We start from the raw sequence: 15,049 nt of genomic DNA on the forward strand, positions 1-15,049 counted from the left end.
TATTTCCAACCTGTAAGAATCTAATGCCACTGAGGAGTTTTACTTGTTGCTGTTTCTATTTCTGTCTTTTCACCATGTAACTGCACCCCCAGCTTTCAAAAGAGTGAGTGAATAAGGTGTTTGAACAGAAGATGTTCCCCTGTTCGGTGCCCAGTTTTCAGCTTGCCCATGCAGACTCACCGTGCACTTCCATTAGCAGAGTTAGGCAGGTAATAATAGCAAATAAAATAATAGCAAATAAAAAGCCCATTCGATGAAGCACTGGCTCCTTCTCAAGTAAAGTTGAGTACCACTACAGCATGAATGACTCAATCATCTACTCGAGAGCTATTACTTGCAGCGATGAAGCAATGTTAATTGGATAACGGCCTGCTGCCAGCTAATATTGGCATGACCTACAAAACCCCTGGCTGACAGCCGTGTCTCTCTCCATCACACCTTTTTTTGTAGTCTGGATGGGAAGTGGAAACCATTAAAAAAGCCTCATAAGTGCCATTTAACTTCTTATCATAAATTAAAAACTTAATTAAGTGCCTTGTTAGAGGAAGGAAGACCAGTTTTTGTGATTAAATAAAACAAAACAACAGTTAGGGGTATGGAGTGAATAACAAACTTTACAGCTTCAAACTCAGTTCTTTGAAAGTATTAATTCTGGGTTGCGTTTACCAGCACCTGCTAGAGGAAAACTGCATAATTGCTGAAAAATACCCCGGGTGAAAAGCAGGCAAGGTTCTAGTTGTTTGGCAAAATGCAAATGAAGAAAAAAGCATAGAAGTTAAGAGCTAATGGGGCCCTCTTTTATGAGCTGTAGGCAGCTGAAACACTCCATTCCTCTAACTGGATCTGAGGGTTGATAGTTCACACACCACTCTGAGTTCACATCAGATAGTTCACAAGGCCACATCTGAGCCCTTGCTATTATGCAGCTGCTCTGTGCAGCTTGTCTACACACTGAAATATGTTGCTTTAACAAAAGGTGTGGTATGAAATCAAATTACCAAGACCAGCACAGAAGGGTTTATGGAAACTCTTCAATCAGTGCAGAATTAGCTCCATCCTGACTTTGTTTAAGTTGATTAAGGAAAGGTTTGAACTGAGGCACATTAAGACATGCTTGAACTAACCTGAAATGTCTAACACAAGGTTTTGCAGTGGTTTAAAACCCTCGAAATCCAACTAGTCCCAATTCTGTGTGTGCACAATGTCTCCCTACTGAAATGACTGGTGTATTGTAAAGACTGCTCTCACTTGTAACTGGATATAAACAAGAAATAATGTAAAAAACATCTGTTCCCTGTTTAGCTAGACAACAGTTAACAATGTCTGGATGCCAGATTAACGAAATGACCCCAACATGCTATGAAGTAAAAAAAAAGTCTGCAGTTTAGACTTCAGAGGCAGATTTACTGCTTTGAATAATCAGAAATAAGTTATTTTCTTTGATGTTAAGCTTCCTCACACCAACATAACATGAATGTAAAAGCTTTATATATAAAGCTTTATCCAGATCCAACATGAAACCTTTGAGAAATAATAGTAACAACAGTGCCCTTTCTCTGCAATGTACTTCAACAGTTTTCAAACTACGCCAGAATTTAAAATACAGTGTTTTTGTGGTTGACTTAAAAACAGCTCTGTGAATTTATGAACGATTGTCACCTTCAGAAAAGTTTTGAACAGTGAAGACTATATTTAAAAATTATTTTCAGTATCTGTTTTTCTATAATATTACACACCAACATAAATTGTCTCTAAGCACAAAAAAAAGTATTCACTCAGGATATTCACTTTCAACTTTTGTTTGAAATTTTTCCACTGGAAGAATAACCCCTACATGACAGAGTAAGTCAGTTTTCACAGATACCTTAAGAAATAACTCACTGCTGCCAGAGGTCTGCAGACCACAGACTGAAAACAGTAGCCTTGGGAAGCGTCCTTAGCTTGTGAACCAAAGATGACCCTGCTAACTTCTTTAAATGCAGTATAACTAAGATGGTATTTCCTCTGCTTTTCAGCTCTTAAAAACCAGGAGTGTTTCAGTTCCTCTTGCAGGGAGCTCTGACACTCTTGGAGGCACTTCCCGTATCTCTCCACAGGCACCTACCGAAGTGCCCAGCGCTGTGAAGCCAAGTAACACTAGAAGCAGAGATGTGCATCTTAACCAAGAAGTAACTGAGAAACAGCAAGGTGCATCAGGCAGCTTTCCTTATCCCAAGTGACTAGCTTTGTGAGGAAATTATTTAGCTGACCACCTCACACACAGCTGTTCAAGTAAAGTAGCCACCAAGAAAACTAAGATGCAATGCATTTAGCAGCAATTAATTTGCATGTGGAAAATATCTGTACAAGTAAGCATTGGTAACTGTCATTATCTTTTTTAATAGGCCAAGAGAGCTCTTTTCCAGGATGAGAAAGTTAAAGCCCTTGTACTCTGCAACTAATAGAAGCACATGGCAAAGTAGCAGTGGTGGTCTTAGGAGAGGCATAACAATTTCAGAGCTCTTGGAAAAACCATAAGAACGAGATTCACTACTTCTGCAACTCCATGAGCTTCACTGGAGCCATAAGAGCAGCCAGTGTAACCCTAAGTCACTAAAATGTTTTGATCTTTCATTGAGATGCATTCTAAAATGTAAAACTCCAATACTTCATTTATTCAAAGGGGATTTGCTTAAATAGAAATAATTTATGGTTGAACTGGAGGATTTTTTCTTAGACAGTATCTCATATAAAACACATAGAAAGACAAACCTTTGTATTTTAAATCTTTAGTGTCATATTAATATAGGACTGGGTGACCAAGTGCAGACACATCATGACCCCTCCACTGGCCAGCAGCTCAGCACCTCACTGCTGCTGAAATTAGAAATCTTCTAATTTTCAATCTACTTTTACTGAAAGCCAGTTGAAACCAATCAGTGCTTGAGTCAACAGTGACTTTTAGCATTGAAGAGAAAATCCTCCATTCAGCTGTTTCAGCTCCTCTGCCTAACTAGAGCTGCAGCACACTCAGTTGTCATACCAGCAGTATGAACCTGCCATGGTCCTTTCTTCTCCTCCTTTAGGCCAGGCTCATTCTTCTGAACATCTCAGTCACTTTTCTACATGCTTATTTGAATTTCTATTATTTTTCTTTATGTAACAGGACCTGAATTATATACAGGTGTTTCACTAAGGCTTCGATAGTCTCCTGCCATTTCATACCTGTGTACCCTTGGGCATGTTTTGTCACCTCTCTGCTCCTACCCCTGTTTTGTGGCAAGAAAGCAATGTGACACTGACTGAGACTCGATTCTTCCACTGGAAATTATTAGCGGACAGTGCAGAATCAAAGTGCGCATCCTAGTGCGTCCTCTGCGATATCTCTAAACTCCCATGTCTGGGTTGAAGTGTCTTCATGAGTAATATCCAGTGTCAGGACTCATGAAGTCACAGCCAGTGACCTACTTCTAATGCTCTCCAACTTGTGCTGTGACAACATCATGATGCTGCTGAAATCTCTGGAGAACTAAACCAGAGGGGGAAAAATGATGTGTGACACTTTGGGACCTGTCATCATTTAAAAACCCACCATGCCTCTTCAAGGGAGTTTAGCAAATGATGGTGAAAAACCTTCTGAATGCCAGAGTACCTTCCCACTGAGCAACTGCTGTGCTGTGCCCTGGGTACATTGCCGCTCTTCTCACGCCACCTTTCCCAGCCGGAGACACCAGGCAGGCAGTGCCGAGGCAGCAGGTGATGGCAGCCCTAGCCATCAGGCATGCACCTCCCCTCTGTGGGCAACAAAGCCACCAGCATGCCCTATGGTAGCTGTGCTGTCATGGCTGTATGGCTGTGAGGAAATTACAGTGGGGGTGGAAGCCAGCCAGTGAGATTCTGTGATAAAATAAACTTTCCAGTGAGGTATGTGTTTTCTACGTCCCTTGGCTTCCTGCTGTGGGAGTCACACTGCATGACAAAACCTCTGCTTTCTGACAGACTGTGTTCATGGTTTCTCAGTGGAAAACACAGTTAAATCCCAAACTCTTTATGAGGGGAGGTGTGAGGAAGCCAGTCTGAATAAGGTGCAGGAGAGCGTAAAGAAGTGGAATAAAGATATGAGCTGCCAGAGAGGGGTGGACAGCAATGAAACTCCCAATAACATGACAGCTCAAATGATTTTTCAACAATAACCTGCCATGTAGCTGTCGCATCACTCCTTTCAAATTTCCTGTCTAGAAGAGCAGAGGAATATCAGGGTCCTAATACTGCCCTGAATGAGGCTATGGTAATTAAACGTTTGGGTACAATTCCTTCAGCAGCAGTGACAAAGGCGAGCTGAAGCATCTTAAAGCTTTGCCTCCATAATAAGGCTGGCGTGGTGTGAACACGTCCATCCTTCAGCGATTCGCAACCCACCCAAACACAAAAAGCACATTCTGAGCCATGCTGGGGCAGCCACCGACACCTGTGCCATGCTCCCTTTGGCCACCACGCGGGAAGAAGGGGCGCGTTGTTACGGCGGGGGCACGGCGACATACTGTACCTCTTCCGGCAGGCTGACCACCAGGTCATTTTCCGTCTGCCCTACCAAGGCCTGCAAGAAGTACTCGCTGCAGGCAGCCAGCACAGCCCGGTGGGCGCGGAACTCCTTCCCCTCCACAATCAGCGTCACGTCACAGAGAATGTCCTGCTTCCGCTGGTCATTTAAGCAGAGGAGAATATTGGTACAGTGCACCGTTGACTCATACACATACATGGGGGAGTCAGTCTTCTCATCCACAGACATGCCGTTCACACCCTGCAGGGGACAAGGGAGAAGAAAGCAGAAACAAGGTGGTGAGGAGCAGCACGGTCCCTGCGTGAATGCGGTATGGTGAGATTCAGCCCAATATCGGGATAACTCAGGACCATGGCCAAGCAGCCCATTAATGCTTAAATCCAAGAAAGTTCCTAGGGAAAGATATCGCGATTGATACTGGTTTGATGCCACCAGATTTCACCCTGTCATGCTTGGATTACCTACTTGCCCCACCAACTTCCCCCCTCAAAACCAAAATAGGGTTTGGACGGGCTGCAAAGTGCTTTTCTTCGACCACCTACTATGCGTCTCCAATTTCCAATTTAGTAATGGCAATAACATGGGGACATTGGAAATTTTAGAAGATTTTAGAAAAAAAAGATGCTAGAGTTACTGTTGGGTTTTCTAATGGTGAAAAAAAGGGCTTTGCGCTTGCTTCTGATATTTTCAGACCAAAGGGAAAAAGCCCTCAACCCCCCCAGTCTACTCTCTGAAGACCTTGGCTCAAGTAAAAGGCAAGGTGGAACTGCACCTGATGAAGACAAGCCAAGACTAAATACAGCAACTTAATTTCTCAATCAGAATTTTAGGCCTTAAGAGGGAGAGATATTTAGCGGCTCCAGAAGAAATCTGTTTCCATGTATGGCTAAAGCAACACGCCTTCATCAGTAGCTTAACGCCATTTACAGAAGAGTAGATGTTTCTGAATTCCACACCCACAGACCCAAGAAAATCCCTTGACCTGTATGGATGTCTGGCTCCAGGCAGCACATGGGTGCTGGGGCTACTTCTGCCTGCAGGTCTCCCCCTCCTTCTGACAGCAAAGCAGAGGCTGGAATGATGTAAGACACCCATTACACACCCATTACTACTGTCTGAGTCAGGGAAATTCTCTGCCTGATGTTCTGCAATTTCTGACACATGTAGAACTGGGAAAGCCTCTGAACACTGGGACTGGATTTGTGATGGTGGAAGGAAACACCTTCCCCCAATACCCCACCCTGCATGAACCCCCTTTGCACCTGAACACATTGAAGTAATTAATTTACCCAAAACTTCTTCCCTAGTGTTAGACTGAATCCTCTTTTCATTATTTTCCCATTTCAACTTCTCTGAGTAGGAAGGTGTAAAAGCCTGTGCTGTGACTGAACATACCATGTATCCCAAACCAAACCCTCTTGTTTTCAGGCTTACATGGGGAAAAGGATTATTTGTATGTATTACTCTATCTGTTGTTGAAGGGAAAGTTCTGCAAATGCACAAACCTGCAGTATTTTTAAGGAATTATTTCTCCTTCTTGAGAACAACAACTGCCTTCTGAGAGGTAAAATTTGGAGGCATCAAGGGCTAAGGGTAAGATGATGGCATTTTGGTATAGTATTGCTGCATTGCAAATATCTGACTACTGTATCACGTAAAAGCAAAATTCCTCTTCCGCTACTTTCCAATGTGGATCATTGCAGCATTCTCCTTTGCTAGTGCAATATACAGGCACATTGCTAGACCCAACATGACTTCAAACTATTTCTCTTGCCGTGAGTTCAAACTAGGTTACCATTTTCCTACAGTGCCATTTGAAAGACACTAATCATCTAGACAAGAATGGACTTAAGAGGACGCACTTGTTACTTATATTTACTAGACTTCTCAATTGTAACTTTATCTTCCCACCTTTATACAAGTATTTTTAAGCCAGTGGCTACAATGACTCTGTACAAAACAGGTATTTTTGCCAACAGTGCAAAACTGTACTGTTACTGGAAGTCTTAATGGAATGCTTACAGATTCCCTTTTACTGGTATTTTCAATCTTTATGCTGACTCACGCTACACTTTTGAGCACTCAGCTGAAATGCTTACATGAACAGAAAAAACCCCACAACCAACCAGCACAGATTAGCCCTTCAACAACTTAACATCTAGACAGAAGATACATAGCTGCTAATTGATCTACATACAGGCAGGGGAGGGAGACATTTCGGGGGGTGGGTTATACCAGCTGGATTTCTTGACTAGAAAAAAAAATTTTTTTTCTCTGTATAAATTGAGACTAATGAGGAGAATTGACAGCAATCATGTTATTAGCACTCCACCAAGGTAGAAAAGAAAATGACACTTAGCTCATCTCACTCACAGCTTTCTGTATAACTAAACCCCGATGCTAATGATAGCGCTATAATGATGTTCTAAGTGGTCACTCTTGCGTGCTATGAAATGAAAGAGTTTACAAGAACAATCTAGTGGGAAAACCTGAGAGTTGCAAATGACAATGCAAAGGGGAAAGCAGTAAGCTTTTTTTTTCCCTTTATTTTCCAGGCATGTCTTATGCCTGTAATATCTCAGATGACAAAAAAAAGGACAAGAAACCTGAAACCCAGCAGATAATGAATAGAACATCAATTATATTTTCAGTGCCTTAGAAAAATCCCACCAAACCCCAGCTAGCCTGAAATTGCAATCCTCTCTTACAGTAATAGTGCAATTTGTGTGAATCAAACCCTGAATTACTTGGTTACTAATTAGTAATTTCTCACTTTTTAACTACAGCTCTCATCAAGTGTATTTTTTTAAAAAATTTGCTGCATGGGCTGTGAAGTGCTGAAAATACCATGATGTATTTCCCCGCTGGTGAGCAAGCCTGCCTTCTCTGCTAGGAAACCAGAGCGGTGCAGTCCTGGGCTGCTGGGGCTATAAACTGCACCATCCTCTCCAGCGGATCCCCACCTGCGCTCTCGGGAAGGACCTCCACCCAGCTGCCTATAACATCGTACTTTCCCAGGGCTACTGTTGTGACTCCAGGGGCTTCCTGAAGGTGGACCCATGCTGTTCCCCTTCCCACAGCCCCTGAGGATCCATGTGGATGCCCTGTCTGGCAGCTGCAATCTCAGCCTTCCACAGACTTCCCCCTGACCATGCCCCTGACCCCTTTAGGAAGCACCCCAAGCCCTGCATTGCGCACAGGGAAACTGGGTCTGGGCTACAGCTCAGGACCACCTATTTATCAGCTTTTAATGTTTCAACACAAGTGATTTACAGTCTTTCCTTTTCCACGATCTGCCATCGACCAAATGACCTCCAGACATGAGGTGTTTCCTCTCCAAGAGGGCTTTATCCTGCAGGAAAGGCGCAAGATGGTGAAACCCTTCACTGGGAAGTATATTGTTCATTTTCACAGGGAAAGGGTTTAGAGAGCAAAGAGAAAAGGTCACTGTAGGACTTTGGCATGTAGTAGCACGAAAATTAGCAGAATTCAACTCTTTTTTTTTTCCCTCTCCTTGGAAGAAAAAGACCCAGGGATCTGGTATTATCTCTGAACTCTGAGGCAAGCTGGGCTGCAAGCCTTTTACACAGTGTTAATTCAAACTGCATCATTTTTTGCTGAATTCAGTATTATGCTGAGTTTGCAGAACCTTATTCATGGAAATCATTGCTACACACTTGGTATTTCTTCAGACTGAAAAGAGAATGTCTTAGCAAGCCTTTCTCTGGCTCAAAAGAACATGCTGTGCATTTGTTTGCATATAGGTCACCATGCTGCCAGAAAAAGCCTCTATGAAACAAAAGTTTCCAGAAACTGGCATGAGCTACTGTGGGCAAGAAAAGCACCATTGAAACCTAGGCAGAAAAGTTGCTGGTAAAGGCCAGCAACTGCAGTGAAGTGAACTGAAAGGTTGCTTACACGTTCCTTCCATGGTGATGGGTGGAAGATCCCACCAAACCCTTCTGCACAGGCAGCATGGAGGAAGCATGCAAAACCTCAGGAGACCAAAAATGTTGCTCATGGAACATCCGAATCACTCTGTGCGCGCTGTCTGCACTGGCTGGCGCTCATCCAAAACTCTCCAGGAACTCATGAACACATTGACTGAGCTGCTACCAAAAATACATTACCTATCACAGAAAAACAGCTCCTGCCTCACAAGACTGGAGCACACGCAATGTGGTGTCTGTTTTTAAAGGGAAACGTGAGGGGAGAGAAAATCTTATCAAGACAGACCAGAAAGTCCTGCATCAGAACTGGGCTAATTATGTGAAAAGGTAAATCTCTATCATGGCAGAGCTACAGAGCACTTAACCAGGCAAATTATCATCGTGACAAAGCAGCATGGCTTCTTCAAGGGGAAGTCATGTCTCTGATGGGCTCTATTAGAATTCCTGAAGTGTGTCAAATTAGCAGTGAGGAACACTGGTAAGTGTAATTAGTGTTGACTTTCAGAAATCCTTTGAAAAAAACCTTTAAAAATGGCTGTTAGAGAAACTCAGTTGTCATAAGCTGAGAAGTTGCATCAGACTGGAAATCACTTAGGATAAACTGTATTCTACAGAGGAGGAATGCAGGGGCAATTTTCAGCAGGTTAGCAGTGAAATTTCTCCAGAAACTGGCTTACATCTGGCTGTGGTCACACTGTTCAACATGCCCGAGTTCCTCTGATCTCTGGAGCTACAGCAAGGCTGGGCACACTTAGTTCTTGCGTGGCAGACTGCCTGTATGTACAGGCAGGGTCCTCACAGCAGCCTGCCCACTCTTCCTGCAACGTCATTGATAAGGTTGAGCCAGACACTGGGAACAATTTGAAACAGCAGAGGTTTAGACTGAACATAAGGAAAAACTGAGGAACAGGATGCCTGGACAGGCTGTGATTCCTGACCATTGAAATGAACCAAAATTGTACCCTGTCCTCATAGCAGGATGCTTGTTTAGTTTTCCTTGAGAGATTTCACAGTCACTGCAATAAACCGTATGTACAACTGACCACTGCTGCATGTTACTGGGCAAAGAACTCACTGCATATGTCAAAGGATGAGTTACTTCTAATAAAAATACCCAGAGCCACATTACTGAGAGTACAAGTTTACATGGGATGAATATTTACACGCTGCAGCATGTATATTCCACTGTCCAATATTCCACAGACAATATTCCACTGTCCAACAACAAATGTGCTTATATTATCCTTCCTGACCTACTAACCAGTGCCTCAGAAACAAATTATTTGATGGATGTCAACGCAGATAAAACTCCAAATCGATTGTTTCCTAGACCTCCTCAACCCCTGTGTCCCCAGCTGTGGGAGACAGCAATGGACATGCTGGCTGGTGCTCCCCTTTCTTGAACGGAAACTGAAGTTGTGTGGGACCAAGTTGCTGCAGGCAAGCAGTAGAAAACATCTGTCACCGATACCAGGGACTCCTGCTCCCACTGGTTCCAGCAGAGCAGCTGGTTTAGGACATGAGAAGCCACACAATGCTAAATTCAATTCATAAAAGGTGCATAAACTGCAGCAGAAGCATCTTTGTAGTCTGTCCACGGCAAACCACCAGCAAGGATGGGGGAAAAGAGGGACCCAACGGCACCACCTCATCCCCCTCCTTGTCCCCTAGGAGATGTTAACAGGAATCACATCTACAACAGTGCACAGAGGACTCCCAACAACTTCACTGAGAAGGCCTGAAAAGGTTTATCAGTATCTCCTCATTATGCCTGTAATGCTACATTGTAATAAAGAAGCCAACAGATAACACTGTGATTCCTCATTTAGGAATTGCAGTACCTGACCTGTTGTAAAATGAACCACAGGTTTTGCTTGGAAGCATAAGCTGGAGATCACATTTTATATCCTACTACTCAAGGTGACTCCCGACTTTCTCCTTATTCCATTAAGAGAGGATCAATACTCAACCGGGACTATTTTTAGTTCCAGTTCACATTCTCTCAATCAGCTCCACTAACAGTAAAAGAAATATTCTTAGGAATAGTTTGAAGTGGCCAGCTTGAACACATCTAAGGCTCTTTGGTCAGCAGTAGCTGGAGTCTGCATCACAGATTTGCACGTAAACATCTCACAGAATTTCTGTTCAACAGGATTCAGGCAGAGAAGGTGAAAAAATGCTCTTTTGTTCTGACATTTTCTATTGTTTTTTCCTCCTAACAATTTAGCAAAAGGTACTCAGAAAAACAATGGGGAGAATGATGATAAAATAATGAAAAAAAGTTCAGAGTAACTTGTCCTTCTGACAAATGGCAGCAGAAGCACATCAGACTTGACAGTTTTTAGGGATAAACATGCACTGTTTTTAAGTGGCAAGTGGGAGGAAAATAATTTTCCAGGCTTCCTTCCCCATCTCCTAATATTTTTCTACAAAAAGACTTGTTCTGTGTAATCAACACTTTGTTTTTAAAGAAAGTTATCAATAACTGACACTTCAGAGCTCCTAAAATGACCATGATTGTAATTGGTTATTACATTCTCTCAATTATAGCTATAACAACAAAGGATATGATTATATTGTCACTGCTTTCCTTTAAAAAGAAACTATTGAAAGGCCTAATGATTAATTCACCATTTTTGAGAGCTCATTGTAATGACAGCAGACTATATACAAAGGTCTCTTCAGTGAGCCCATTATTCAATTAATAAATGCTGAATACTGAGCAGTCATAGTCATATGAAACTCCCAAGAATTCTGTGAATTTTTAACCAATTAATTATCAATTACAACATCATAAAACACCAGCACAAAAATAGAAACAACGAAATTTAATTATAGCTTATTCTTCTTAGTTGCCGCAAATACTATACAAGACTGATTTTGATTAATAATTCATACAGCAATAAAGTATCAGGAAAGATAATTATACTGTGCCACAATTCTCACACTGATTTCTGTAATTACAGATTACAACAGTGTTAGCAATTTAAAAAGGTTAGGGAGCAGTAGTAATTTGCTATGTCATCCTCAGCAATATTAATGTCTTCTCCTCTGAGCACCCCAGATAATTGAAAATAGACTCGCAGGCCGCCAGGCTACATGGACTTTCCTCCTGCCAAACATACTGTGGGTGCCAGGGCCATTAGCAAGATTGTCTTAAGAAATGAGCTTTTCACATTGATCAAGTAGCTTCTGCTGTAAAGCAGAAGGTACATGGACAACTGGAAAAGACACTGTAGAGCATTCCTGGCTGGCAGCTGCAGACGTGTTGCTGCCAAGAGTGATGGCTGGTGCTCCTGACCATAGTGCCTTGAAGCACGACCTTCACTGGACTGTGAGTGGGAAAGGGGACAGCTAAGAGAAAGCCAAGGGAGAATTAAACCACAGGCCTTCTAGACAGGCAGGTCTGGCTGGGCACACAGCAGGGCCCTGCAGACATTTGCTAACATCTCCTAAAGGCAAGAATTCCTGTTGCTGAGGAGGCTGCATGGCTCCAACACATTGAGCGTCCACAGCCCAGGGAGTACCCTTGGAAATGCTGAGCAGCTGCACGTGGTTCAAGGGCCACAAACCAGTCCCCATTAGTTACACCACAGGCACTGAGCAGAAGCATCAATGCCTGGGCTGGCTGCTGGGCTGGGCCATGAGCCCCTTTTCTGGCAAGCTTCAGGTGGATTCCAAATGGAGATGAGAACACTGGAAATTCCTTCCTTAGCTAAACTGACAGGAACAGGGATGTATCCTGCAGACTGTTTTTGAACAGCTCATATGCCATCACAGCGCAGAGGCTTTGATGTTGGAATTAAGTCCCACTGCAAAGTCATTCACTGCTTTTGTTATACTGGACCTAGACCCTACAGCACAACTGGATAGATACTGGGCAAAAAAAAAAAAAAAAAAAAGAATAAAAAAAGAGGGACTCTGATCCTGCAGACCTTTAAAGAGAACTGCTGAATATAACTTCAATCTGTAGCATTTTGGTTACTCACAATGATTTTGCTATTGGCAGAATGCACACATGAGCAAAAATGTACCACAGCTTCATTTCTACAATGAAGGTTGTTTTTTTTAAAAGTACTGTCAGGATGCCCATAGTCTCCATGATGAATGTTTATTTAAACCCCAGGTGTCTACTCTAAAGAAATTGTGCTTCAGGTTGTTCAGAGATCGGTACCACAAGGAGTCAGGGATTCCCAGTGGAGGTTGCTTTGAAGAGTCCAAACAGATTTATGCTCCACATAGAGATAAAACCTATTTCTTGACTTCAGAGGGTTGTGTTGCTATTGTTTCTTGAGAGAGTAACCCAGATGAACAAGGTAATGAGAGCTCACATTCTTTAGGGACTTTAGTTAACATGCAAATAATGTTTACACATGGCACATGCATTGACATATACATTCTATACAGGCCTACTAGGCAAAGAATACACATGAATATTTTTATGACTCAGTAAAAATTATATAATTATACTACTAATTTTCCTACACTGAGTGAATCACGCTTAGTTTAACATGCATTTTCAATGTTCTGTAAATAAACTGATGATGCCCTCAGGAAAGAGGCATGGTAGATGCGTGGAGGAAGACAGATTCATAGAATGGTTTGTGTTGGAAGGGACCTTAAAAGTCATCTAGTTCCAACCCTCCTGCCATGGGCAGGGACACCTTCCACATAGACCAGGCAGGAAAACAGGAGGAACAACAGAAAAACTGTCCTCTATCCTTATTTCTCAGGAGCTACTTAACTGACATATATGAACATGGAAAATAAGAAACACAGAACTCTTTCCTGACAAAATCTCCTCTCACAGTTTTCACATTGCTCTTTACAGTAGTTGGCTACGGTGAAGGGGACCGGAACTAAGTCTGCTACTCAAAATAGCTTATTCAAAGCAGAATGGGGAATGCCCAACACTGAAACACTGCCAGGAAACCACCAAGCACAACAAACAACATATTATGTTCTTCTGAAGCAGGCAATGGTTTCAGGACCTTTTGGATTGTTCTTGGGTGAGCTGGATTGCCGGATTAAAGAAACTGAGAGGGAAAAATGAAGTAGTAATTTGTCTTTATTTTGCCTTCCAGCTTGGTAAACTCTCTGAGAAAGTTAAAGGTCTCCACACAAACAGGGGCTGGAAATTCTGGCAAAAGCCCACTACATTCCTTGCTTTAATTGAGTGTTTTGGGGGGGGGGGGTTTGCTTGAGGAATGATACAGTGTTATGGCTCCTCCCTTTTTCCTAAAACACTATATACTTTATGTGTACCTCTGCGGGCATATGTGTACATGATATTGCCCTAATGCCACCAATATTTGGAAGCTACAAATTATGAACAACAGCACTGTGCAGCTCCTTTTAGCAGCCTTTGAATGTCAAAGATTATGCTAACAAGTTATTTGAATAAAAGCTATTAATTTCCTTTATGTTCTCTTCTCAACTTTAAAGCTCCAGTGGAGTTCAGTGCTGAAGCTCTGTACTTGAAATTTTGATTGCTATCAAATGAGCATTGCTTTCACTTTTTAAAAAAAAGAAAGAAACACCAAACACACAAAAAACCCCCCCAAAAACCAACAAAGAAACAACCCCACAAAAAAAGCAGACAGGAAAGTTCTCTCTCAAAATTGTATTTTTTTTTCACTAAGCTGTACTAATTACTGCTTTTCCAGCCTATCTGCAGAACTGGTGGAAGCAGTTCTATCTGCTTGAGAGGCTATGGCCAAAACCATGCAAACATCTTTGACTACACAAATTGCAGAGGCTGCGAAAGCAACCCAATTCCATTTTCTCCTGTCATACTGCATAGCTGTTATGGGAAAAATCTGCTCTCTTTGTTTTACCCCCTAAAATGCAAGCTTTTCATCTTTCCTGCAAGTTAGCAGGTGGTCAAAACATCCTTCATCTTTCCTTGGGACACAAACTGGCATGTCCTTTGGAACATGTCTGTTGTGATTAATGTGTGAAGAGCAGGGACGCATGCAGTAGGTCACTGGGTTAAATTTGGGACAGGCTTGTGTAGGGTGTAACTTCGCACCTTCTGCTCTCGGGAAAGAATACAGGTGTTGCCTTCTCCTTGGAGAGTGGGACACTATCTGTCTGTGCAGCATTTTCCACAACCAAAGGGATACCAACAATAATGTTCTCCTTTGAAAACTGAAGGAAAAATGTTTCTTTACAGCTAGATCATAGATTTTGACTGATCTATAACTAAGTAACTAAACAAACGAATAAATAAATATATTCTAGTGACAACTGCATTATGACCCACAGATTTACACATCTGAATCTTGGAAGTACTATTAATACATGCAAAAAGCAATTTTCATGTGTTTTTCTAGTGATCAAATGATCAGAAGATCACTGGAACGACTATTTAGAAACTCAGAGCAAGTGTCAAGAGGATACCTGGATTACATCAAGGGATTCTGACTGTGGTTTTGATCCTGCAAAGATCTGAGAATTTCCCTTTTGTTATCAGAAGGTTTAAGCAGGAATTGCAATCCTTTCCACTACTCTCAGAGTCTGACATATGCCTAGATGCCTATTTAAAGTCCCTTTATCC

At 42.3% G+C, this 15,049-nt stretch overlaps 1 protein-coding gene across 7 annotated transcripts in view; it reads right to left on the reverse strand.

Moving 5' to 3' along the window:
- The window catches only part of BACH2 (BTB domain and CNC homolog 2), a 187,873-nt gene that overhangs the window by 44,887 nt on the left and 127,937 nt on the right, over positions 1–15,049 (reverse strand). For all 7 annotated transcript variants that reach the window (XM_042016346.1, XM_042016344.1, XM_042016342.1 and 4 more), the window contains one exon: positions 4,526–4,780. In XM_042016346.1, coding sequence (XP_041872280.1) covers positions 4,526–4,768 — 243 coding nt within the window. In that variant the 5' untranslated portion in view covers positions 4,769–4,780. The remainder of the gene's footprint in view (positions 1–4,525; positions 4,781–15,049) is intronic.

The sequence above is a fragment of the Corvus kubaryi genome, unplaced genomic scaffold, assembly GCF_017639235.1.
Source record: "Corvus kubaryi isolate FWS band 111438036 unplaced genomic scaffold, C.kubaryi_AGA036_p1.0 split3-73, whole genome shotgun sequence".
Taxonomy (NCBI): Eukaryota; Metazoa; Chordata; class Aves; order Passeriformes; family Corvidae; genus Corvus; species Corvus kubaryi.